Source organism: Carcharodon carcharias, chromosome 14 (genome assembly GCF_017639515.1).
Source record: "Carcharodon carcharias isolate sCarCar2 chromosome 14, sCarCar2.pri, whole genome shotgun sequence".
Classification (NCBI taxonomy): domain Eukaryota; kingdom Metazoa; phylum Chordata; class Chondrichthyes; order Lamniformes; family Lamnidae; genus Carcharodon; species Carcharodon carcharias.
The window spans coordinates 33041102-33067442 of NC_054480.1; the positions used below are offsets into that span (position 1 = coordinate 33041102).

Here is a 26341-nt window from a genome sequence, read left to right on the forward strand (position 1 = left end):
TCACTGCTTATCGCAAACTTCAGTTCTGATTATCCCCACATTTTTTGACTGACAAAAGATAAACAAATACTTCAGTGCCTCATATTAAAAACAAGACCGTCAGCCTCTCTTTCACATTGTGACTGGGATGGTTTCAAAATGAAGGTGGTGAATGCAGGATTTTCCATGCACAAGCACTAGAGATCTTGATAACTCAAACAGCAAAGTCAGGGGGACATAAATTCCACTCAAGATTGATCCAATTATTCTTCACTACCTCCAAAGGGTATCATAGTCATAAAACAGCTTATATATATTTAATATGTTTTTTTTATTTGTACTTCCTTAAATCAAAGGAAGGTCATTTACATGTGTGAAAGTCATTTTGATATTCTCCATCACATTATGGAAGCAGTTCTTTACACTGATTCTCTTATATTAAATAAGGAGGTGATATCACAGGCCCTAAATACAAAAATAAAGTGACTGCAGATGCTGGAAATAGAAAATAGAAATAGAAATTGCTGATTAGATCAGCCAGGACCAGCAGAAATTTTCAAACAATTTCATTGGGTTGGTGACATTTTTAGTCCCAAAGCATTTTCTGAAATTACAAGTAGTGCAACTTTTCTTCAAACTGAAAGGTTGCTCTAATATAGTGACAGTCCAATGCAAGGAACAGTGTACCTATAATTTTGCAGAACTTTGCCTCGAAGACTTGCATTGCAAATATATAGGTACCGGAAATGACAACGGCAAACCCAGCCCTGTCAACCCTGCAAAGTCCTCCTTACTAACATCTGGGGGCTGGTGCTATAATTTGGAAAGCTGTTCACAGACTAGTCAAGCAACAGCCTGATATTGACATACAATGGAGGAGACGTGGCACAGTGGTAATGTCACTGGGCTAGTAATCCAGAGGCCAAGCATAATGCTCTAGGGAAATGGGTTCAAATCCCACCATGGCAGCTGGTGGAATTTAACTTTAATCAATAAATCTAGTCTCAGTAATGGTAACCATAAAACTATAAAAACCCATGTGGTCCAGGGAATGAAATCTCATCCTTAACCAGTCTAGCCAGCATTTGACTCCAGAGTCACAGCAATGTGTGGGTGATTCTTAATGGCCAACTGAAATGGCCTTGCAAAGCACTCAGTTAAAGGGCAATTAGGAATGGGCAATACACGCCAACCGTGCCAGCGATGCCCACATCTGATGAAAGAATAAAAACTCACTATCATACCGTACAATGTCTCAGACACCACCATCACCATCCCTGGGTATGTCTGTCCCACCAGGGCAGACCCGGCAGAGGTGGCGGCACAGTGGTACACAGTCGAGAAAGAGTTGCCCTGGGAGTCCTCAACATTGATTCTGGATCCCATGAAGTCTCATGGCATCAAATCAAACATGGGCAAGGAAACCTCCTCCTGATTACCATCTGTCACTCTGCCCCCCCCACCTCAGTGGATGGATCAGTACTTCAAGTTGAACACCAATTCAAAGCAGCACAGAGGATGACACGGGCACAGAATTAACTCTGGATGGGGGACTTCAACATCCACCATGAAGATTGGCTCGGTAGCATCACTACAGACTGAGCTGGTCCACATCAACGGATCAGACCTAAGCTCAACAGTCCTGCCACATCCAGACTTGAATGGCGGTAGACAATTAAACATTTATCTGGTGGAGGAGACTCCACAAATATCCCCATTCTCAAATGATTGGGGGCGGGGGGGGGGGTGGTGGGGGGAAAGGACCAGCACATCAGTGGAAAAGACAATGTTAGGGCATTGGGCTAGAGCATTTCCAACCATCTTCAGCCAGAACTACAGACTGGATGGTCCATCTTGGCCTCCTCCTGAGATCCTCAGAATCACAGATGTCAGTGTTCAGCCAATTAAGTTCACTTGATATCAAAAACGTGGCTGAAGTCACTGCATACTGGCAAGGCTATGGGCCCTGACAACATTCCAGCAGTAGCACTGAAGACTTGTGCTCCCAAACCAGCCGCACCTCTAGCAAAGCTGTTTCAGTGCAGCTACCATTCTGGAATCTATGCAACAATGTGAAAAATTGTCCAAGAAGGGCAGGACAAATCCAACCTGGCCCATTACCACCCCATCAGTTGACTCTTGATCATCAGCAAACCGATGGAAGGTGTGCTTGGCAGTACTATCAAGCGACAATTATGCAACAATAACCTGCTCATTGATGCTCAGTCTGGGTTCTGCCGGGACCACTGACCTCATTACAGCCTTGGTTCAAACATGGAAAAAAGAACTGAAGTCCAGAGGTGAGGGGAGTGGTTGCCCTTAACATCAATGCCACATTTGACTAATTATGGCATCAAAGAGCCCTAGCAAAACTGAAGTTGGTGGGAATTGGGGAAAACTCTCCACTGGTTAGGGTCACACCTAGAATAAAAGGGAGTTGTCTGTGGTTGTTGGAGGTCAATCATCATAGTCCTGGGACATCGCTGCACATGTTCCTCAGGGTAGCGTCCTGGGCCCAACCATCTTCAGTTGCTTTGTCAATGGCCTTCCTGCGATCATAAGATCAGAAGTGGGGATGTTTGCTGATGATTGCACAATGTTCAGTACTGTAGCAGTCCGTGTCCATATGGAGCAAGACCTGGGCAACTTTTAGGCTTGGGCTGATAAATGGCAAGCCACACATGTGCCAAGCAATGACTGCCTCCAACAAAAGAGAGAATCTAACCATCTCCTCTTGACATTCATGGGCATTACCATCACTCAATCCCCCACTATCATCCTGGGGGTTATCACTGATCAGAAGATGAACTGTATTAGCCACATAAATACTGTGGCTACAGAAGTAGGTCAAAGGCTGGGAATTCTGCAATGAGTAACTCATCTCCTAACTCAAAGTCCATCCACCACCCACAATGCACAGGACACTAATGGGATGGAATACTCTCCACTTGCCTGAATCAGTGTGGCTTCAACAACACTCAAGAAGCTGGATACGATCCAGGACAAAGCAGCCTGCTTGATTGGCACCTCATCTACCAATGTTGGTAAAACTTTAAGAGTTTTCTAAGTGCATGGGAACACAATCACCTGCAAGTTCCCCTCCAAGACACACACCATCCAGACTTCGAACAACAATCACTGTTCTGTCACTCTCTCTGGGTCAACATCCTGGAACTTCCTCCATAATAGCACTATTGATATATCCACACCGCATGGATTACAGTGGTTCAAGAAGGTGACTCGCCACCACCCTCAAGGCCAATTAGGGATGGGCAGTAAATGCTGACCTAGCCAGCATTGCTTACATCCTGTGAAAGATGATATATATAAAAATATATAAAAAATAGAAGGATCAGTCGTTAATTCATTCAGGCTGGATGCATGACAACAGTAGCATTGGAAGTAATTTCCAGACAATGGAGCATGGCTGTTCCTAGTGTATGACGCTCGTTTATATTGATGCTTATTGGTACCAACAGAAGCTAAGGAATGACCTTTGGCCTAAGGCACAACTTTAAACTTCGAAAACCAAAGGTGACATTCAATCCAAGAAGTGTCAAGTCTCCTCTGACATTGGATCGGAGATCTAATTAAATTCATGCAATACCTGGGCAAGTTATATCCTTAATCTCATTAGCTATAATGGCAAGTAGTGGTGTGTGTTAGAAGAGATTCAAATGTGATGTGCTCTTCCAACTGATCTTTGAGCTTACATTTAGGATTCATTGATTAAAGAGGGAGCAGCATTGAGCATGGGCCTTTCCAAACCCACAAACACATGAAATGCTAATAGAGAAAAAGCAAAATTGAAAGAACAAATGGAAACGGAGTTACTGAAGCTCATTAAGCTGGGTAGCCAATGCTCCAGGCACTTGGAAACTTCATATTTAGACCAGTGTAGTCTTCCTATCAAAACATTTTGTACTGTTCTGCCTTATAATCACAATAAAAAACTGCATTTCAACAGCTAACTGTTATCATGTCAAAAGGACTTTTGTTCTGTTAAAAATTGATTTCTTATCCTTTCTGCTTACCACTACATTTCCCACTATAATCACTCTCTGGAATTCTTTAGAGAAAAATCCAAAGCCTCTGTATTAACATTTGTAACATTGCAATCTTCTTGTATACATTAAAAAGTGAAATTTAACTGTGAATCGTGTCTTCCCACAAAAAAGTACAAATGAGGGAGGGTGTATGGCCCATCATTCCATAGGAATCTAGTCTTCTCCATCACAACTAACTACTCCCATTTGAATGATTCAAGATGTTACTTGTTGAAACATTTCCATTTAAATGCAACATGGATTAACTGGTTCATGAAGGGGAAAGTAACTTTTTGAATCATGCTGTTTTAAATAGAGCCTACTTGGACTTTGCTTGAGAATTAAAGCCACGTTCATTATATTAACCACATTTTTGCATAGGACATGTCCTTTCTGTACACAAACCTTACTTTCCACAGTCCTGGAAAGACACAGACTCCTGACGTTAATCACGCGCGGCTTCCTTCAGGTAAAGTTTCCAATTTTATAACTAGCATTGTGTTCATCAAATTTAGCATTATAAGTTGATCTGCCAATATTTCCCACTCAATTTTTCTGTCAACTGTCACAATATAGTTGAAGACTCTGACCACTAGATGGTTCTGTGGAATAGATTACCAAAGTCTTCCAAATCCACTACCATCTCAAGACATGCATATGTTAACATAATTTATATTAATGAACTGAAGATGGGCAACTTACTAATATGTATTGTATAGTTTTGATATGTTTTGTCTGGACTGAAACATTATACATGTAAATTTATTTCTTTATTATTTCCTCAGATACCCCAAAAAACTTAACTTCAAATACTTTTAGAAGTGTAATCACTTGTATATGACAGCAGGTTATTTTATGTATTCATTCACGGGATGTGGGCATCGCTGGCTAGGCCAGCATTTATTGCCCATCCCTAATTTCCCTTAAGGTGGAGCTGAGCTGCCTTCTTCAACTGCTGCAGTCCATGTGGTGTAGGTACACCCACAGTGCTGTTAGGAAGGGAGTTCCAGGATTTTGACCTGGTGACAATGAAGGGATGGCGATATAGTTCCAAGTCAGGATGGTATGTGGCTTGGTGGTGGTGGTGCTGGTGGTGCGGGGGTACTTCCAGGTGGTGGTGTTCTCATTTATGTGCTGCCCTTGTCCTTCTAGATGGTAGTGGCCTTGGGTTTGGAAGGTGCTGTCTAAGGAACATTGGTGAGTTTCTGCAGTGCATCTGGTAGATGGTACACACTGCTGCCACTGTTTGTCGGTGGTGGAGAGAGTGAATGTTTCTGGATGTGCTGCCAATCAAGCCGGCTTTGACCTGGTTGGTGTCAAGCTTCCAGTGTTGTTGGAGTTACACTCATCCAGTGCAGATGGAGAGTATACTCCTGACTTGTGCTTTGTGGATGGCGGACAGGCTTTGGGGAGTCAGGTGGTGAGTTTCTAGCTGCAGGATTCCTAGACCCTGACCTGCTCTTGTAGCTAAAGTATTTATATAGCTGGTCCAGTTCAGTTTCTGGTCAACGGCAATCCCCAGGATGTTGACAGTGGAGGATTTGGCGACAGTAGTGCCATTGAAAGTAAATGGGCAATGGTTAGATTCTCTCTTGCTGGAGATGGTCATTGTCTGGCACTTGTGTGATGCAAACGTTACTTGCCACTTGTCAGCCCATGTCTGGATATTGTTCAGCCCTTGTTGCATTTGGACATGGACCGCTTCAGTACCTGAGTCATCGTGAATGGTGCTGAACATTGTGCAGTGAAAGTAAAGTTCTACAAGTAGCAAATGAGATGAATAATCATTTTTTTTGGTAATGTAAAAGTAGGAATGGTGGTCAGGACATTCCCCAATCTTAAAATTGTGTCACTGAATTTGAGAACTCGGTTTAATATGTTATCTCATCTAAAGGATGGCACCACCAAAAATGTAGCACTCCGTTAGGCAGTCATCTCAGTGTAATGTTAAGTTGTGCCAACAAAGAGACATGAACCTAAAGCTTTCCTGATCCGAGGAGAATGCCATCATTGAGCCAGTTGTTAATACCAGTTCTGTAGATAGAACAAGTTTGTTGAAATTATGGTCCTAGTTCTCTAGCTATAGCCGCCACTAGAGTAGCTTCTTGCTAGTAGTAGAACTTTATTATCCTTGAAGTATTGAATTATTAGTCAAATCTAACTCCAAACTTCAGATTAAGGGGAGATGGTGGTGTCGTGGTAAATGTTGCTGGACTAGTAATCCAGAGACCCAGATAACGCTCTGGGGACATGGGTTCAAATCTCATAACGGCACCTTGTAGAATTTGAATTCATTTAATCAATAGCTGGAATTGAAAGCTAGTCTCAGTAATGGTGACCATGAAACTATCACGATGTAAAAATGCCCTTTAGGGAAAGAAATCTGCCATCCATACCTGTTTGGCCTACATGTGACTCAAGACCTTCAGCAGTGTGGTCAACTCTTAACAAACCTTCTGAAATGGCCAAGGAAGCCACTCAGTTCAAGGGCAATTAGAGATGAACAACAAATGCTGGCCTTCCCAGCGACACCCATATCCCATGAAAAGAATAAAGAAAAAGAAATATTGATTTGAATTTCAGAATAACCATACTTTTATTTCCACTCCTATCTAGTGAGTAGGGACTGGTGTTGACTCAGCAAGTCCTCCTGGAGTTTTTGAAGTGATCAAGCACTCATGCTAATGAAATTGCAGCCATCTTATGGTCCAACATACTTGCAATGATACCAGAATCACTACTGGAACAATAAACAGTCTTTGCCTTCAGCTTGCTGAATTTCATGCTTTGTGCTTTATTTAATAACGAGTCACTAGTTCAAAAGAAAAATAATTAAAAAATAAAATAACGAAACTTACCCAGCCATACTTCTCCAAATTGCCCAGCTCCAAGCTTTTTGTCTAGTCTGAGTGACTCTCTTGGAATTTCCCAGGCATCTTTCTCCCATGGTTTTTGAGGCTTTTCACTAATACAAGGCTTTGTAAGTTTCTGACACAATCCGTCCACTTGTTCTGTTACAAGTATTGAAAAAATTAATATATTAGCTCATCAGCTAAAGAGATTGTGGGCAAGCAAAAATTGATCTTCATTCCAATAAGAGCTAAAAAATTGTCACCAAGTAAAACTTGCATGTTTTATTACTTTTGGATTTTTATTGCATCACTGACAACCATTCACAAAATCCCTGCTTTTGTACTAAATAGTTTTGATTCAAAGCATTACTTTATTCTCCCAATGAATAGGTATTATTTCTTTGCGCCCAGGTTTACGAGGTCACACCTCCACAAAGCATGATAATGGTCTATCATGCTGCGTGGATAGTGCCACACTTCTTTATAAAAACAAAAAAACTGCGGATGCTGGAAATCCAAAACAAAAACAGAATTACCTGGAAAAACTCAGCAGGTCCGGCAGCACCGGCGGAGAAGAAAAGAGTTGACGTTTCGAGTCCTCATGACCCTTCGACAGAACTTGAGTTCGAGTCCAAGAAAGAGTTGAAATATAAGCTGGTTTAAGGTGTGTGTGTGTGGGGGGCGGAGAGATAGAGAGACAGAGAGGTGGAGGGGGGGTGGTGTGGTTGTAGGGACAAACAAGCAGTGATAGAAGCAGATCATCAAAAGATGTCAACGACAATAGTACAATAGAACACATAGGTGTTCAAGTTAAAGTTGGTGATATTATCTAAACGAATGTGCTAATTAAGAATGGATGGTAAGGCACTCAAGGTATAGCTCTAGCGGGGTTTTTTTTTTATATAATGGAAATAGGTGGGAAAAGGAAAATCTTTATAATTTATTGGAAAAAAAAGGAAGGGGGAAACAGAAAGGGGGTGGGGATGGGGGAGGGAGCTCACGACCTAAAGTTGTTGAATTCAATATTCAGTCCGGAAGGCTGTAAAGTCCCTAGTCGGAAGATGAGGTGTTGTTCCTCCAGTTTGCGTTGGGCTTCTTTGGAACAATGCAGCAAGCCAAGGACAGACATGTGGGCAAGAGACCAGGGTGGAGTGTTAAAATGGCAAGCGACAGGGAGGTTTGGGTCATTCTTGCGGACAGACCGCAGATGTTCTGCAAAGCGGTTGCCCAGTTTACGTTTGGTCTCTCCAATGTAGTGGAGACCACATTGGGAGCAACGAATTCAGTAGACTAAGTTGGGGGAAATGCAAGTGAAATGCTGCTTCACTTGAAAGGAGTGTTTGGGTCCTTGGACGGTGAGGAGAGAGGAAGTGAAGGGGCAGGTGTTGCATCTTTTGCGTGGGCATGGGGTGGTGCCATAGGAGGGGGTTGAGGAGTAGGGGGTGATGGAGGAGTGGACCAGGGTGTCCCGGAGGGAGCGATCCCTACGGAATGCCGATAAGCGGGGTGAAGGGAAGATGTGTTTGGTGGTGGCATCATGCTGGAGTTGGCGGAAATGGCGGAGGATGATCCTTTGAATGCGGAGGCTGGTGGGGTGATAAGTGAGGACAAGGGGGACCCTATCATGTTTCTGGGAGGGAGGAGAAGGCGTGAGGGCGGATGCGCGGGAGATGGGCCAGACACGGTTGAGGGCCCTGTCAACGACCGTGGGTGGAAAACCTCGGTTAAGGAAGAAGGAGGACATGTCAGAGGAACTGCTTTTGAATGTAGCATCATCGGAACAGATGCGACGGAGTCGAAGGAACTGAGAGAATGGGATGGAGTCCTTACAGGAAGCGGGGTGTGAGGAGCTGTAATCGAGATAGCTGTGGGAGTCGGTGGGTTTGTAATGGATATCCGCTTCCTGTAAGGACTCCATCCCATTCTCTCAGTTCCTTCGACTCCGTCGCATCTGTTCTGATGATGCTACATTCAAAAACAGTTCCTCTGACATGTCCTCCTTCTTCCTTAACCGAGGTTTTCCACCCACGGTCGTTGACAGGGCCCTCAACTGTGTCCGGCCCATCTCCCGCGCGTCCGCCCTCACCCCTTCTCCTCCCTCCCAGAAACATGATAGGGTCCCCCTTGTCCTCACTTATCACCCCACCAGCCTCCGCATTCAAAGGATCATCCTCCGCCATTTCCGCCAACTCCAGCATGATGCCACCACCAAACACATCTTCCCTTCACCCCCCCTTATCGGCATTCCATAAGGATCGCTCCCTCCGGGACACCCTGGTCCACTCCTCCATCACCCCCTACTCCTCAACCCCCTCCTATGGCACCACCCCATGCCCACGCAAAAGATGCAACACCTGCCCCTTCACTTCCTCTCTCCTCACCGTCCAAGGACCCAAACACTCCTTTCAAGTGAAGCAGCATTTCACTTGCATTTCCCCCAACTTAGTCTACTGCATTCGTTGCTCCCAATGTGGTCTCCTCTACATTGGAGAGACCAAACGTAAACTGGGCGACCGCTTTGCAGAACACCTGTGGTCTGTCCGCAAGAATGACCCAAACCTCCCTGTCGCTTGCCATTTTAACACTCCACCCTGGTCTCTTGCCCACATGTCTGTCCTTGGCTTGCTGCATTGTTCCAGTGAAGCCCAACGCAAACTGGAGGAACAACACCTCATCTTCCGACTAGGGACTTTACAGCCTTCCGGACTGAATATTGAATTCAACAACTTTAGGTCGTGAGCTCCCTCCCCCATCCCCACCCCCTTTCTGTTTCCCCCTTCCTTTTTTTTCCCAATAAAATTATAAAGATTTTCCTTTTCCCACCTATTTCCATTATAAAAAAAAACCCCCACTAGAGCTATACCTTGAGTGCCTTACCATCCATTCTTAATTAGCACATTCGTTTAGATAATATCACCAACTTTAACACCTATGTGTTCTATTGTACTATTGTCGTTGACATATTTTGATGATCTGCTTCTATCACTGCTTGTTTGTCCCTACAACCACACCAAACCCCTCCACCTCTCTGTCTCTCTATCTCTCCGCCCCCCACACACACACCTTAAACCAGCTTATATTTCAACTCTTTCTTGGACTCGAACTCAAGTTCTGTCGAAGGGTCATGAGGACTCGAAACGTCAACTCTTTTCTTCTCCGCCGGTGCTGCCGGACCTGCTGAGTTTTTCCAGGTAATTCTGTTTTTGTTTTCCACACTTCTTTATATTTGATGTAGTATGCAATGAACAATAGTAACTAGCAGATCTCTTCTGGTGTGCCTTACAATAAGCTGCAAGATATGCCATTTAAATGGGAATATAAGCATATCTGGGTCCATTATTAAGTGAGAGAAATTTGCAGTACATGATGCAAAATCTGAACAATAATTCTTGATAACACCATAGGTGCTGGTAGTCAACTGCATCAGCTGGCCAATTGCCCCTCAGACATTTTGGCAGTCATACTGCAATAAGTTTTGACAGGAGATAACCTGAGACTAAATACCACTTCTATTGTGCGCAGAGTACGTGCTCCAAGGTCACTGCAAAGAATCAGATTACTTTTTGATCTTTTTAGGAGAAAGCAAAAAATATGTAATTCACCTTATTTTGGAACTCAAATGTAAAATGAATTATTCAGAAGCACAACACTCACCGTGTAGAAAACTTCATGGGGAAGAATTTTCTCCCCGTCGGGCGGGCTGGTCGGGAGCGGGCAGGCTTGGAGCCAATCACCACCCACAATTGGCTGCGCGCCGTTTTGCACGGGAAAGCCAATTAAAGCCCGCCAAGCGCGACGCGCGCCTGGAAGCGCTATCCGTGTGGGCGAAGGGAGAAGGGAGAGTCGGGGCATGCATGCAAAAGAGCGCAGAAATCTCCGAGGCACGGAGCTGCCTCATGGAGATTAACTTCAGTTTCAAACTTGGAAAACAAAAAAAATTATTCAAACATGCTCCTTCATGTCATGTGTCACGAGCTGAGACATGTTTATGAATTTTCATAAAATTTTTTATTTCATTAATGAAACCTTCATGAAACCTCATCCCGCCTGTGGATGAGGTTTCATGAAAAATGCAAAGGCCGCCTGGTCTCTTTGCCTGCCCGCCAACCTTAAGGTTGGATGGGCAGCTTTTGCAATTGGGCTAATTAGTTTATTAATTGCCTTAACAGGCCTTTGACAGTTCGGCTGGCGCGCAGCCGATTCTAGTGCCCGCCCGCTGAACGGAAGATCAGAATGATGCGCGATGACATCAGGACGCACACCCGATGTCACCACGTGTCATTTTATGTGTTGGCATGCAGGGCCTGCCCCCACATGCCAAACAGAAGATTCTGGCCATGGTGTTTTTAAAAAGAACACAGAGTAGGTCAGGCCCTGCACAGCGCACACATTGTTTAGTCTCACCTCAATTTAGGTTAATCATTTGTAATTCGTATGCCTCGAAATCACACTTACAATAACACTGCATCAGTGCTTAACACCCTAGTCCAAAACTTCTTAGTCCACCAGTTGGGCAGAGGCATTCATTTAGTTACTGCCTTTATTAAAAGGCAGTCAATGAAAGCATTTCAAATAGATAGCTGGTACACAATTATCCCACAAAACCAGGCAATTGGGTGCAGCAAAACTGCTCCACAACATAACAATACTCACTCTTATAATGGCTGACCAGCTCATTTAAAGTGGTGAATGTTACCCGTGGGGAGATGTAAAAGCCACCATTGTCCAAGGTGCGTATTTTATAATGTTTCACCGTGTCACCTAATGCAGGATCATAATCTCGGACAGACAGAGAATAACTGCCTAAATTACAAAAAAGGAAGATTTCAGCAACACAAATACACATTACTGTCATAGTTCAAAACACAATTTGTTTAGTTTCTATATTTAATTCATCCCTGAACATTAAAAAAATGATCTCTCAACATATTTTTGTTCTGTGAACATATGCCTATCAGGTTAAAGATGGATAAAGTGTGAGCAGTGCATAATGTCAAATGCTTCGCGTTTACATTGTTGATATTCAAAGTTCATGCGTAGTAAAAGAAAATAAAGAATAAGGCCTTTCCTGTCAGGATATATCATCAATTTATATAGCACCATTAATGTAGTAAAATCTCCCTGGGACTTTACTTCTTATTGTTAACCACATTTCAAAAGCTCTTACCTTTGGTCGTTTCACTGTCTCGTATCATATATGAGCCAACTTTATTTCCTGATGCTAGGAGGTATCTCTCTGCATCCTTTCTACTGACACCTTTGAAGAACCATCTCAAATGGAATACACAGAATTGTGTTAGTAAAGAACAAACTTGCACTTCAGTAGATCCTAAAGTAATTAATTGAATGTGATGTGCATAGTCACATCAGCCAACCCGTTTACAACACGGTATCACAAATATCAAAGGCGATTACAATTTTTTTTTAAAAAAACTGGAGTTAATTGAGGAATGATGGTCAGGGTTTCAGAGAGCTTAATAAAAGCAAAATACTGCAGATGCTGGTGACCTGAAATAAAAACAGGAACTCCTGGAAAAACTCAGCAGGCCTTGCATCATCCGTGGAGAGAGAAACAGAGTTAACGTTTTGAGTCCAATATGATTCTTCTTCAGAAGAGATGTCGCCAGGCCTGCTGGGTTTTTTCAGCACTTTGTTTTTATTATGCTAGGAGAGCTTCCCATTCATCGTTGATATAGTGGTGTAGGATTTTTATATCCAGCAGAGCTGATAGGTGAGTGTTTGGTTCAAATTCTCATCTGCAGGATGGCACTCCTAACACAGCAAGTCATCAGTGCTACTCTGAAGTTTCAATCTAGGTTGAGCTCATTCATGAAGTGGACTTCTGATGCAAAGGCAAGAGCACTCCATTAGTATAACTGTTACTACATTGCCTCTGAGCAACACATGAAGATTCGTCAGTAAAGCACCATATTTAAATCTTCATGGTGGCAGTACAGGTGGTCTGCAAGGTCATTATAAAAAGAGGGTGGCAGACTCATTTTTAATCCAGCACAACCAGCATTGCAATATTTTGGCAGCTTTGATGAAACTACTATCCACTGATGTTGATAATTTAATTGTGGATACATTATGCCACTATTGGGCTATTTTCCCCCACAATATCAGACAGTCCTGCACTGACAAGTGATATCAGATGCAGAGAATGGAAGTACAATAAAGCACATTTAAACAATGACGGTTTTATATCCTTCAACCTTACTACATTAGACAAAATAAAATTTGCATAATGATAACAAAAGCCATTATCAGTACCAACAGACAACCATTAAAAGTTGGCTCTATTGTATTGACTCTAGACTGCAAATGCGAACATTCTGCAGGTACTCACTCTTCCATTTCCAATGAGTTATCTTGGGCAAAATAGTTACTTGGAATATAACCTTCCTGACCAGATAGCAATGATTTTCCTAGCCACCATTCACCTTGTCTGAAATGACAAAATAAAAACAAGAATAATTCTATTACCTTTGCTTATTTATACATTTACAATCTGCTGTTCCATCAAGCAAACATTTTAAAAAAATATTGGTTATTTTTACGTATTTATTAAAAGATTGTCACTATTCTCCCACGTACTTTGTACATTATCTAGAGATGGATAGGAAGAACACAATGATTTCTCTACTTCTTCAGTTCCAATTAAGGAGTCATGCAATGCCCCAGGCATTCTTCAGATATCAGATTACAGAGTTTGCCATACAGTGGACTTGGCTTTGACCATCCATTGCCAAGCATGCTATCTTCTTTGAGCTTCCTTAACATAAAAGAGACCCCCTTCCCGCAATTTCAAGGATGGTGTTTGACGTTTTTAAATTGTTTGCTTTTTAAATAAGCAGGACCTTTGGAGAATTTTCTGTAAACTTTGAAAAGGCCCTGTAAAATTAATTTTGTGAACTTGACATTGGCGTCACCATTAACGTGTTTAGAATCTTTAGTGAACTATGACGATGTATTAATGATTTATTCACACCGGCTTCCAGGCAGCCAAAATTTGTTAATATATCTCCCAAGCATCAGCGCTGTTGTAATAATTGCACCATTGTTACACAATTTTCTGTAACCAAAGCCGAATTCAGGAGTTTTGGATATAAACTCAACAGTAAATAGTCCTTTAGTTCTGTATAATTCAACCTTTCCAAATGCAATGGAAGTTTCTAGATCTTTAAATTCCATTTCAATGCGTTAAAAATAATTAACTATTCTAGTGAGATCATGGATTATTATAATACATGGTATATACTTTTTCGACTCACTGTAATTACTCACAGCCATCTCCACCCATACTGTTCAATACTGGCTAAAATATAGCAATGGATCAGTAAACTCTTCCTTACTCTGACAGCACCTTTACTTTTTCTCCTTTCTTAAAACTCAAGTCTCCATCATGAATGCCTTCATAGTCATAAAGTGCAACCACAATTGTGTCATCATGTCCTATCAACAGAAAGGGTTCAATCAATTAGAACAATTATCTTGCATGCTAGAGTATGAATTTCACATTAGCCAAAATTAGCCTCCTTTTCAGGCAGTATTAAAAGAGTGACGGTCTGAAACTCTGGGGGACCCTGCTCCCTTGACACGTGTGCAGAATTGCTGTCTGACCAAGCACTATGTCACCGTTCGCTTTCCAATTGAGGGACCGGATTATTTGCATGCCTGGGATGAGTTTTGTGCTTGCAAGGGCAAGCAGGATGCATGCTGGGTTGGTAAGAGGCACACTGTCATACTTTGGCCTGAGTGAAACAGAGACCGAGTGAGTTTATTTGGGGATTCGGTTCAAAGTGGGAATTCGGTGCATGGGGGAAAGAGGCGCTTTAGGCAAGGTTTACTGCGAGAAGTAAAAGTTGCTGAGTGAAATGTTGAAGTGTCTGGTGAAGGGCGGGCAGGGGGTGCTTTTTTCTTCTACTCTTTTTCAGTCTCCAGTATTTGATTTCCACTTTGGTGCAGGAGCAGGTAAACCAGTAACTGCTATTATTATTTCAGTTTTGTGAGTACTGTATTGTTTCATCAGTATTGTAAAGTTTACTGGCAGTTCCAAAACCTATTGGGAAGTGTAGGCTTTTTTAATTGTAATGAATTAATTAGCAACTATTAATTAACATATTGAAGATGGCAGGGCAGGTGATGTGCTGCAATTGCAGGATGTGGCAAACATCTGAAGTAAGTATTTGCAGCTGCAGGAACTTCAGCTCCAAGTTAGAGCTGGAGGCCGAGCTGCAGACACTACGGTGTAACAGGGAGGTGGAAAGTTACCTGGACATTTTATTCGAGGAAGTGGTTACACCCATTAGGATAGGGTCTTCCGATTTGGTCAGTGGTCAGGGACAGGAGAGTTTGACTGCAAGAGAGGCAGGTCAGTGGACCCAGAAGGCAGGAGTCTGGCCCTTGCAGTTAACCAACAGTTTTGAAGTTTTTTCAGCTTGTTTAGAGGAGAGCTAGAGCTGCAGGGTGGATGAGCTAACTGGCCATGGCACTGGAAGCCATTCAAGCGGGGGAATTACCAGTACTGGTAGTAGGGGACTGTATAGTGAGGGATTGACACCGTTCTTTGCAGCAAAGAGTGAGAGTCCATTGTCTGCCCATTGCCAGGGTTCGGGACATCTGCTTGGGGCTGGAGAGGAACTTGTAGTGGGAGGGGGAGGACCTGATCATCATGGTCCATGTTGGCACCAACAACATATGCAGGACAAAAGGAGGTTCTGCAAAGTCTGTATGAGCTTGGCAGCAAGTTAAGGAGGAGGACCTCAAAAGGTCTGAACCATGTGAAAATTGGCATAGGAAAAATCAGATTACAGAGATGATTGCATGGCTCAAAGACTGGTTTGGGAGAAGTGGGTTCCAGTCCATGGGGCACTGGCACCAACACTGGGGAAAGTGGGATCTGTACCATTGGGACGGTCTACACCTGAACTGTGCTGGGGATTGGTGTTCTTGCGAGCTGCAGAACTAGGAAAGTAGAGAGGGTTTTAAACTAAGTTATGGAGGCGAGGGTACAAATTTGGGAAGACGTGGTAAATCAAAGAATAGAGACAAGGCAAAGGAGAAAGCTACTGTTATTTGAAACAAAAAAGATTGTGGCAGGAAAGGATAGAGAGTACAAACCCAACAAGTAAATCAACAGATAAGACTAGAGGTTATAAAAAGAATTAAAGAATAAAACTAAAGGCTCTGTATCTGAATGCACAAAGCATTCAAAACAAAACAGATGAACTGAGAGCGCACATAGAAATAAACAAGGATGATTTGATAGCCATTACAGAGATATTGCTGCAGGAGGAATGAATTGGCACTTAAATATTAATGGTATATGACATTTAAGAAGGACAGGAAGTGAGGAAAAGGTGGAGGAGTAGCTCTGTTAGTTAATGATGGTATTAGCACAATACAGAGGGATGACCTAAGTTCAGGAAACCAGGATGTGGAAATGGCTTGGGTAGAGATGAGAAATGGTAAAGGCAGGAAGTGGGAGTCATGTGCAGGCCCCTTAATAGTAACCACATTACAAAGGACCATAAAAGTAGTAAATAATGGGAGCTTGTCAGAAAGGCACAGCGATAATCATGGGGGATTTTAATTTACATATAAACTGGAAAAATCAGATGGGCAAAGGTAGCCTGATGAGTTCATAGAATGTTTCTGGGATAGGTTCTTAGAAAAGCATGTTCTGGAGCCAACCAGAGAGTGGGATATACTAGACCTGGTATTGTACAACAAGATGGGATTAATGAATGATCTCACAGTGAAGGCACCCCTAGGTAGCAGCAACCATAATATGATTGAATTTTACATTCAGTTTGAGGGAGAGAGGAAAAGATAATGTTTTTAATAAGGACAATTATCAGGGCATTAACCCAGAGCTGGCTAAAGTGAATTGGCGAATTATGTTAAAGGATAGGCCAATAGAGATGCAGTGGCAAAAATTTAAGGGGATATTTCAGAATGCAGAGAATGGATACATTCCAATGAGTTAGTAAAAGTCCAGGGGATGGACACACCATCCTTCGTTAACTAGAAAAGATTAGAGAGAGCATTAAACTTAAAGAAAAAGCATATAAAACTGTACAAAGATAAGTGGAAGGCCAGAAGATTAGACAAAATAAAAGGAACAGCAAAAGATGATAAAGATTAATAAGGAGGGAAAAATGAGTATGAGAGAAAGCTAGCCATAAATATAAAAACAGATAGTAAGATTTTCTATAAAATATTAAAAAAAAGAGTTAACAAAGTGAGCGTTGGTCTTATAGAAAGTTAGTGTAGGGAACCAATAATGTAAAACAAAGAAATGGCAGATGAATTGAACAGGTATTTTACATCAGTCTTCACTATAGAGGATACAAGTAACATCCCAGAAGCACCTACAAATCAGGAAATGGAAGGAAGGGAGTGAGGAACTCAGGAAAATTACAATAGCCAGAGAAGTGGTACTGAGTAAATTGTTGGAGCTGCGGGCTGACAAGAGCCCTGGTCTTGATGGACCTCATCCTAGGGTCTTAAATGAAGTGTTTAGTGAGATAGTTGATGCATTGGTTTTAATTTGCCAAAACTCCTCAGATTCAGGGAAGGTCCCATTAGATTGGAAGATAGCAAATTTAACTCCATTATTCAAAAAGGGAGGGAGACAGAAAGCAGGAAACTTCAGGCCAGTTAGCTTAACATCTGTCATAGGGAAAATGTTAGAAGATAATATTAAAGAAGCTATAGCAGGGCACTTGGATAAGTTCAAGGTAATCAGGCAGAGTCAACATGGCTTACTGAAGGGAAATCATTTTTAACCAACTTATTGGGAGTTCTTTGAGGAAGTAACATGTGCTGTGGATAAAGGGGAACTGGTGAATGTACTGTTCTTAGGTTTCCAGAAGGCATTTGATAAAATGCCATATCAAAGGCTATTGCGGAAAATAAAAGCTCATGGTATTTGGGTAACATATTGTCATGGATAGAAGATTGGCTGGCTAACAGGAGGCAAACAGGCATAATGAGGCTTTTTCAGGTTGGCAAGATATAACAAGTGGTGTGCCACAAGGGTCAGTGCTGGGACCTCAACTGTTTACAATCTATATAAATGACTTGGATGAAGGGATGGATGGGATGGGTGCCAAAATTGCTGATGATACAAAGATAGGTAGGAAAGTAAGTTGTGAAGAGGACATAAGGAGGCTACAAAAAGATACAGATAGGTTAAGTGAGTGGGCAAATGAAACAATGTGTGAAAATGTGAAATTGCCCATTTTGGCAGGAAGAACAAAAGAGAAGTATATTATTTAAATGGTGAGAGATTGCAGAACTCTGAGAAGCTGAGGCATCTGGGTGTCTTAGTGCATGAATCACGAAAGGCTAGTATGCAGGTCCAGCAAGTAATTAGGAAAGCTAACAATGTTATAATTTGTGAGGAGAATAGAATACAAGAGTAAGGAGATTATGCTTCAGTTGTACAGAGCATTGGTGAGACCACATCTGAGGCACTGTTTACAATATTGGTCACCTTATTTAAGGAAGGATATAAATGCGTTGGAAACAGTTGAGCAGGTATTAGTCTGGTAAACCTTGAATGGGCAGATTGTCTTATGAGGAAAGTCTATGCTTGTATCCGCTGGAGTTTGAAAGAGCAAGAGGTGACTTGATTGAAACATATAAGATCCTGAGGGGTCTTGACAGGGTGGATGTGGAGAGGATGTTTCCACTTGTGGGAGAAATCTAGAACTAGGGGGTCACTGTAAAAAAATAAGGGGTCAACCACTTAAAACAGAAGTGAGGAAATTTTCTCTCAGAGGGTCGAGAGTCTTTGGATCTTTCTTCCTGAAAAGGTAGTGGAAGCAAAATTTTTGAATATTTTTAAAGGCAGAGGTGGATAGATTCTTGGTAAGCAAGGGGGTGCTAGGTTATTGGGGGTAGGTGGGATGCAGATTTGAGGTTACTATCAGATCAGCAATGGTCTCAAATGGCAGCGCAGGCTTGAGGGCTGAATGGCATATTCCTGCTCCTTGTTCGTATGTTCATATGAAGGCCCTTTTCTAGAAAGGGTGCTTCCAAGATAATCAGGTTCCGCCCTAATTCTGACAATGGACTTGCGATCCGCTTCTGAACAACTATTTTGAGAAATAGTGCAGTGTTTTATTTCTCCAAGGATGTTTAAAATTTATGCTCATCCTCAGTTGACTGATGTTTGAAAATTCTTCAGACCCACAGTCAATTACTGATATTTGATGATCTTCCAATAAGAATTACGGAAAATTTGATGGGCAAATCATTTGCGGATTTCAAATACCAGCAGACAGACAACTAGAGCAGTAATACTATGAGCATGAGACAAACTTACATTACTGTCCCAGGAAATGAGGGATGGTAGTGGGATGAAGTGGGAAAGAGTATTTTAAAAATTGCAGCAATGTAGCAATATATCAAAATATAATTGAGGTTCTGTACTAGAAGTATATTTTAAACATTACTAGAAGCTGACCTGAAATTGAGATGATGTTTAAAATATACTTCTAGTGCAGAACCTTAATTATCTTTTGACATCCATAACATTTTAGTGTTAAAATGTATTCAGAAAATAATTACAAAATACATCATTTCATGCACTTGCCCCCATTAAACATCAGACACTTAAAATTCACATTTGTGAAGAAAGATATGTGCAGAGTAAAAGTGTCAAAGGGCCAATTAGTGGTCAGTCTTTAAACTTATATTAAAGTGAAATACTTAACTATTCTAGCCAGTTAAGCATTCACATATCAGCAATTCTCATATTGATGCATTTTTATACTTTTGAATGCAACTGAACAAATACAAACACTTTAGGAAACACACATCACTGGGCACAATTTTCCGTTACTAAAGATTGAAAAAAGTTTCTATAACGGGGTAAAAATATCAACAGCTGAATCAAATGCTTCACAGATATGACCAAAGATTTGGTTTTCATACATACCTCCTGAAGCGGATAATGGCACTGAAGGAAAGCTGTGTGCGTTCTAAAGGGAAGGAAGGATCAAGGCATGAATATTCCATCAAATCAAAGTACAAATAGAATTATGAAGCCTGTGATAATATTGGAAGAATTACATTTTTTCTTCTGATTAGATTTAACCCCTATATCTCCAAGTCCATTTCAAAGTGGTATATGGTGAGTTACTGAAAACTATTACAGCATTCACACAATTAAATAGCAAACAAACACTCCCATGGATTTGACTGCATGAATAGAAATATTTCTCCTCCCATCTCAAGATAAATTCTTCAACCATGGGCTTTTAACTGTACCACAGTGCCTGTCTGTTTTGAAAGATGATCCAGGTTTTACATTGAAATAGGAAACTGTGATTTGAGAGTGGAATGCTTAAAATAGCTTATTTCCAGCATAAAACCTTTGCATCACATACTGTAGTTACGGTCATTCAATCAACCTTTTGAATAAAAACAGAATTACCTGGAAAAACTCAGCAGGTCTGGCAGCATCGGCGGAGAAGAAAAGAGTTGACGTTTCGAGTCCTCATGACCCTTCGACAGAACTTGCGTTCGAGTCCAAGAAAGAGTTGAAATATAAGCTGGTTTAAGGTGTGTGTGTGGGGGGCGGAGAGATAGAGAGACAAAGAGGTTGGGGGGGGGGGGGGTGTGGTTGTAGGGACAAACAAGCAGTGATAGAAGCAGATCATCAAAAGATGTCAACGACAATAGTACAATAGAACACATAGGTGTTAAAATTAAAGTTGGTGATATTATCTAAACGAATGTGCTAATTAAGAATGGATGGTAGGGCACTCAAGGTATAGCTCTAGTGGGTTTTTTTTTAAATATATAATGGAAATAGGTGGGAAAAGGAAAATCTTTATAATTTATTGGAAAAAACAAAGGGAAGGGGGAAACAGAAAGGGGGTGGGGATGGGGGAGGGAGCTTACGACTTAAAGTTGTTGAATTCAATATTCAGTCCAGAAGGCTGTAAAGTCCCTAGTCGGAAGATGAGGTGTTGTTCCTCCAGTTTGCGTTGGGCTTCACTGGAATAATGCAGCAAGCCAAGGACAGACATGTGGGCAAGAGAGCAGGGTGGAGTGTTGAAATGGCAAGCGACAGGGAGGTTTGGGTCATTCTTGCGGACAGACCACAGGTGTTCTGCAAAGCGGTCGCCCAGTTTACGTTTGGTCTCTCCAATGTAGAGGAGGCCACATTGGGAGCAACGGATGCAGTAGACTAAGTTGGGGGAAATGCAAGTGAAATGCTGCTTCACTTGAAAGGAGTGTTTGGGTCCTTGGACGGTGAGGAGAGAGGAAGTGAAGGGGCAAGTGTTGCATCTTTGCGTGGGCATGGGGTGGTGCCATAGGAGGGGGTTGAGGAGTAGGGGGTGATGGAGGAGTGGACCAGGGTGTCCCGGAGGGAGCGATCCCTATGGAATGCCGATAAGGGGGGTGAAGGGAAGATGTGTTTGGTGGTGGCATCATGCTGGAGTTGGCGGAAATGGCGGAGGATGATCCTTTGAATGCGGAGGCTGGTGGGGTGATAAGTGAGGACAAGGGGGACCCTATCATGTTTCTGGGAGGGAGGAGAAGGCGTGAGGGCGGATGCGCGGGAGATGGGCCGGACACGGTTGAGGGCCCTGTCAACGACCGTGGGTGGAAAACCTCGGTTAAGGAAGAAGGAGGACATGTCAGAGGAACTGTTTTTGAATGTAGCATCATCGGAACAGATGCGACGGAGGCGAAGGAATTGAGAGAATGGGATGGAGTCCTTACAGGAAGCAGGGTGTGAGGAGCTGTAGTCGAGATAGCTGTGGGAGTCGGTGGGTTTGTAATGGATATTGGTGGACAGTCTATCACCAGAGATTGAGACAGAGAGGTCAAGGAAGGGAAGGGAAGTGTCAGAGATGGACCACGTGAAAATGATGGAGGGGTGGAGATTGGAAGCAAAATTAATAAATTTTTCCAAGTCCTGACGAGAGCATGAAGCGGCACCGAAGTAATCATCGATGTACCGGAGAAAGAGTTGTGGAAGGGTGCCGGAGTAGGACTGTCTCTTTATGGGGTATGTGGAACATTCCTTGTTGCAGTCCTACTCCGGCCCCCTTCCACAACTCTTTCTCCGGTACATCGATGATTACTTCGGTGCCGCTTCATGCTCTCGTCAGGACTTGGAAAAATTTATTAATTTTGCTTCCAATCTCCACCCCTCCATCATTTTCACGTGGTCCATCTCTGACACTTCCCTTCCCTTCCTTGACCTCTCTGTCTCAATCTCTGGTGATAGACTGTCCACCAATATCCATTACAAACCCACCGACTCCCACAGCTATCTCGACTACAGCTCCTCACACCCTGCTTCCTGTAAGGACTCCATCCCATTCTCTCAATTCCTTCGCCTCCGTCGCATCTGTTCCGATGATGCTACATTCAAAAACAGTTCCTCTGACATGTCCTCCTTCTTCCTTAACCGAGGTTTTCCACCCACGGTCGTTGACAGGGCCCTCAACCGTGTCCGGCCCATCTCCCGCGCATCCGCCCTCACGCCTTCTCCTCCCTCCCAGAAACATGATAGGGTCCCCCTTGTCCTCACTTATCACCCCACCAGCCTCCGCATTCAAAGGATCATCCTCCGCCATTTCCGCCAACTCCAGCATGATGCCACCACCAAACACATCTTCCCTTCACCCCCCTTATCGGCATTCCATAGGGATCGCTCCCTCCGGGACACCCTGGTCCACTCCTCCATCACCCCCTACTCCTCAACCCCCTCCTATGGCACCACCCCATGCCCACGCAAAAGATGCAACACTTGCCCCTTCACTTCCTCTCTCCTCACCGTCCAAGGACCCAAACACTCCTTTCAAGTGAAGCAGCATTTCACTTGCATTTCCCCCAACTTAGTCTACTGCATCCGTTGCTCCCAATGTGGTCTCCTCTACATTGGAGAGACCAAACGTAAACTGGGCGACCGCTTTGCAGAACACCTGCGGTCTGTCCGCAAGAATGACCCAAACCTCCCTGTCGCTTGCCATTTCAACACTCCACCCTGCTCTCTTGCCCACATGTCTGTCCTTGGCTTGCTGCATTATTCCAGTGAAGCCCAACGCAAACTGGAGGAACAACACCTCATCTTCCGACTAGGGACTTTACAGCCTTCTGGACTGACTATTGAATTCAACAACTTTAAGTCGTAAGCTCCCTCCCCCATCCCCACCCCCTTTCTGTTTCCCCCTTCCCTTTGTTTTTTCCAATAAATTATAAAGATTTTCCTTTTCCCACCTATTTCCATTATATATTTAAAAAAAAACCCACTAGAGCTATACCTTGAGTGCCCTACCATCCATTCTTAATTAGCACATTCGTTTAGATAATATCACCAACTTTAATTTTAACACCTATGTGTTCTATTGTACTATTGTCGTTGACATCTTTTGATGATCTGCTTCTATCACTGCTTGTTTGTCCCTACAACCACACACCCCCACCCCCCCCCCTCCACCTCTTTGTCTCTCTATCTCTCCGCCCCCCACACACACACCTTAAACCAGCTTATATTTCAACTCTTTCTTGGACTCGAACGCAAGTTCTGTCGAAGGGTCATGAGGACTCGAAACGTCAGCTCTTTTCTTCTCCGCCGATGCTGCCAGACCTGCTGAGTTTTTCCAGGTAATTCTGTTTTTGTTTTGGATTTCCAGCATCCGCAGTTTTTTTGTTTTTAACCTTTTGAATAAACTTGTCACTTCAGCATTCCATCTTCTGACAAAACTATAAACAAGTTATATTCTTTTAATCCTCTTCTCAGACTCAGAAATTATATTTCTGGTGGTGAAATAGTGGTATTGTCACTGGACTGGTATTCCAGAGGCCCAGGGTTATGCTTTGGGTTCAAGTCTCACCATGGCAAATGGTGAAATTTGAATTCAATGTGTTGTAAAAACCTATCTGGTTCACTAATGTCCTTTAGGTAAAATAAATCTGTTATCCTTACCTGGTCTGCCTATATGTAACTCCACACCTACAGCAATGTGGTTGACTCTTAAATGCCCCCTGAACAAGGGAAATGAGAGATGGACAATAAATGCTGGTCAGTGATGCTCACATCCCATGAATGAATTAAAAAAAACCTCAGAGGGAGGTCTTGTGGTGCAGTGGGTAGTGTCTCTGGCCAGAAACTCTGGGTTAGAGTTTCACCCCAGGATCTGATGGCCAAGGAAGGTGTGTTAATAACATAGCCAAACAAGTTGAGCATCAACCTGCGAATCCTTCCAACACACACCAATGGCAGACAGTAAGAGTTAAGAGGGGTTCCTGGTCAGCTATGTGATGGAAAAAAATGTTGGAGCCTCTACCATCACTATCCATAGCTCCAGTCTGCAACATGCATGTAAACATTCATATAACCATAGCAACTTGGACTCTGAGTAAACTGTAGCACATCACCATCTTTCATTTCTGAATGCCTTAGTTACAACTAGTCAGACAACTGGAAGCTATGGTCCACAGGCAGAGAGATTCGTTTTCATTACCGAGCAATGCCATTATAAGCCCACTTTAAATCATATTACATTCCATCGTCAGGATTCTGACAGTTCAACCTTTTGAAAAGAAAGGGATACATTTTACTGCCTGCATTTCGAAAATGATTTCAAGTCTGGCAAAGATACCCGTAGCCAAAGAAGTGCTTTGTTTTGTTTTTCCTCCTTACAAACATTAATGGAACATCTCTGTTCCTAGCTCCACATTAAGTTGATGTTGAACAATTGAAACTTGTTTTCCACAGCCAGTTTTTTTATATATAAGGATTGCAGCAAGAACTTGAAAAGCTGAGGGAGCATGTTCTGTTTAGTTCTGACAAAGATCTGAAAGGCTTACTAAAATGTGTATCAGGTTCCTCATTAACATATAGGAGGGACCCAAACATGGTTTCAAGTGACTGTCAGGTGCCACCCCTGCCAATTTGTAGTTGGATGCATTTCAGTCAGCCACAGGACATCACTGAAAAAAATGATTGGTTTGCTCCCATTTTTCACCAAATAAAAAAAGGGTTCAGTTTTCCTCTGACTGTCTATGCTCACATGTCAAGACTGACCAGTTGGCTGGGGTACTGGAAAGGCCATCAGAACCTGAACTACTCAAAAGACTGCAGCATCCGATAAAGAGAGGGAATATTTTTTATATATCTTAATGCCTTTTCACTGAATTTCCATTGAAAAAGTCTGATCCATGAGTAAAGCTAATCAGTCTTTTCAATTGCACTGCAAAGGAGAGCAAACACTGGTTGGAAAATTTGATTTGGACTCCAGGGGAACTGGTCCCTTTTCCCTAGGATTTTCTTGACTGATTGTTGGGCAGATAAATCAACTAGACTCACTATTTAAGTAATGAACTTCATGGTTTGACACACAGGGGCCCCAGCATGCCATGCCAGAGGATTTGCAACAGCTGTTTAAGATGGGGAGGTGTTGAGATCTGATTTTCACTGCTTCCCAGTATTGACGCAAGAGGCCAAAACACAAGACATACCAAACCACTTCAGACTCCTCCTAATAATCTTAGTTTCAGAGTGGTCTGCCTAGCTTGAAGATTGGCAATACTTTATTCGCCCCCATTACCCACTTAACAATAACCTTCATTGTCAGAAAAGTCCGTCTTGACAAAAGAGGAGCGTCCAAAAGCTAACTTAATGGTTGAGTGGATACAATGAACTAGAAGCAATAAAAAAACATGCATCTCTAGTTGGCAGCTTTTTATCGAATTCAAAGTACTGCAGATAAAAGGGGCTGAGTTAAAAGCAGAGCCTCGAGGATGGAAATCTGCAGATTACTACCCGAGTCACACACCAAATGGCAAAAGGCTAGAAGATCAAGAAAGTGAATACGTGGCTGAAAGAGTGATGTGGTAAGGAGAGTTCCAGTTCATGGCACACTGGTATTGTTCTGGATCAGGAAAAAAAGATATACTGCTGGAATATTTTATTCCTAGTCCCATTTAGATACTAACTCCTGGTGAAAAGGATTAATAGAATTGTAGAAAGGACTTTAAGAACTGGTAAAGGGGGGTAGGAGGAGAGGGGATTCACAAAGATATGTAACATAAGGAAAAAAAGGGACAAGAGCAAAAAAGAGTCCAAACAAAGAGATACAAATAGTTATGGAACAGAAAAGGTTATAGGAATTAATGACAAAATACTGAAAAATAAAGCAGGAGTAATGAAAAATAAGAATATGATGGGCTTAAATTTGGTCATGCCCACTTTTGGTGCACTCTCCCTCAGTACAGCTTAACTCCCCCATCCACAAATAGTGAAGCCCAAGCAGCACTGGGGTTTAACAGGGTAGAAGCTGAGAGGATGTTTCCTCTTGTAGCAGAATCTGAAATTAGGGGACACAGTTTCAAAATAAGGGGGTCTCTCATTTAAGATAGAGATAAGGAGAAATTACCTCTGAGGGTCGTTAGTGTTTCAAATTCTCTTCCCCAGAAAGCTGTGGA

The 26341-nt window shown here is 42.5% G+C and overlaps 1 protein-coding gene across 2 annotated transcripts in view; it reads right to left on the reverse strand.

Moving 5' to 3' along the window:
* hck (HCK proto-oncogene, Src family tyrosine kinase) overlaps window positions 1-26341 on the reverse strand; it is a 111793-nt gene that overhangs the window by 46544 nt on the left and 38908 nt on the right. For both annotated transcript variants that reach the window (XM_041204074.1, XM_041204075.1), the window contains 6 exons: window positions 19830-19872; window positions 14233-14332; window positions 13227-13325; window positions 12045-12148; window positions 11531-11680; window positions 6884-7036 (listed from right to left, as the gene is read on the reverse strand). In XM_041204074.1, coding sequence (XP_041060008.1) covers window positions 6884-7036; window positions 11531-11680; window positions 12045-12148; window positions 13227-13325; window positions 14233-14332; window positions 19830-19872 — 649 coding nt within the window. The remainder of the gene's footprint in view (window positions 1-6883; window positions 7037-11530; window positions 11681-12044; window positions 12149-13226; window positions 13326-14232; window positions 14333-19829; window positions 19873-26341) is intronic.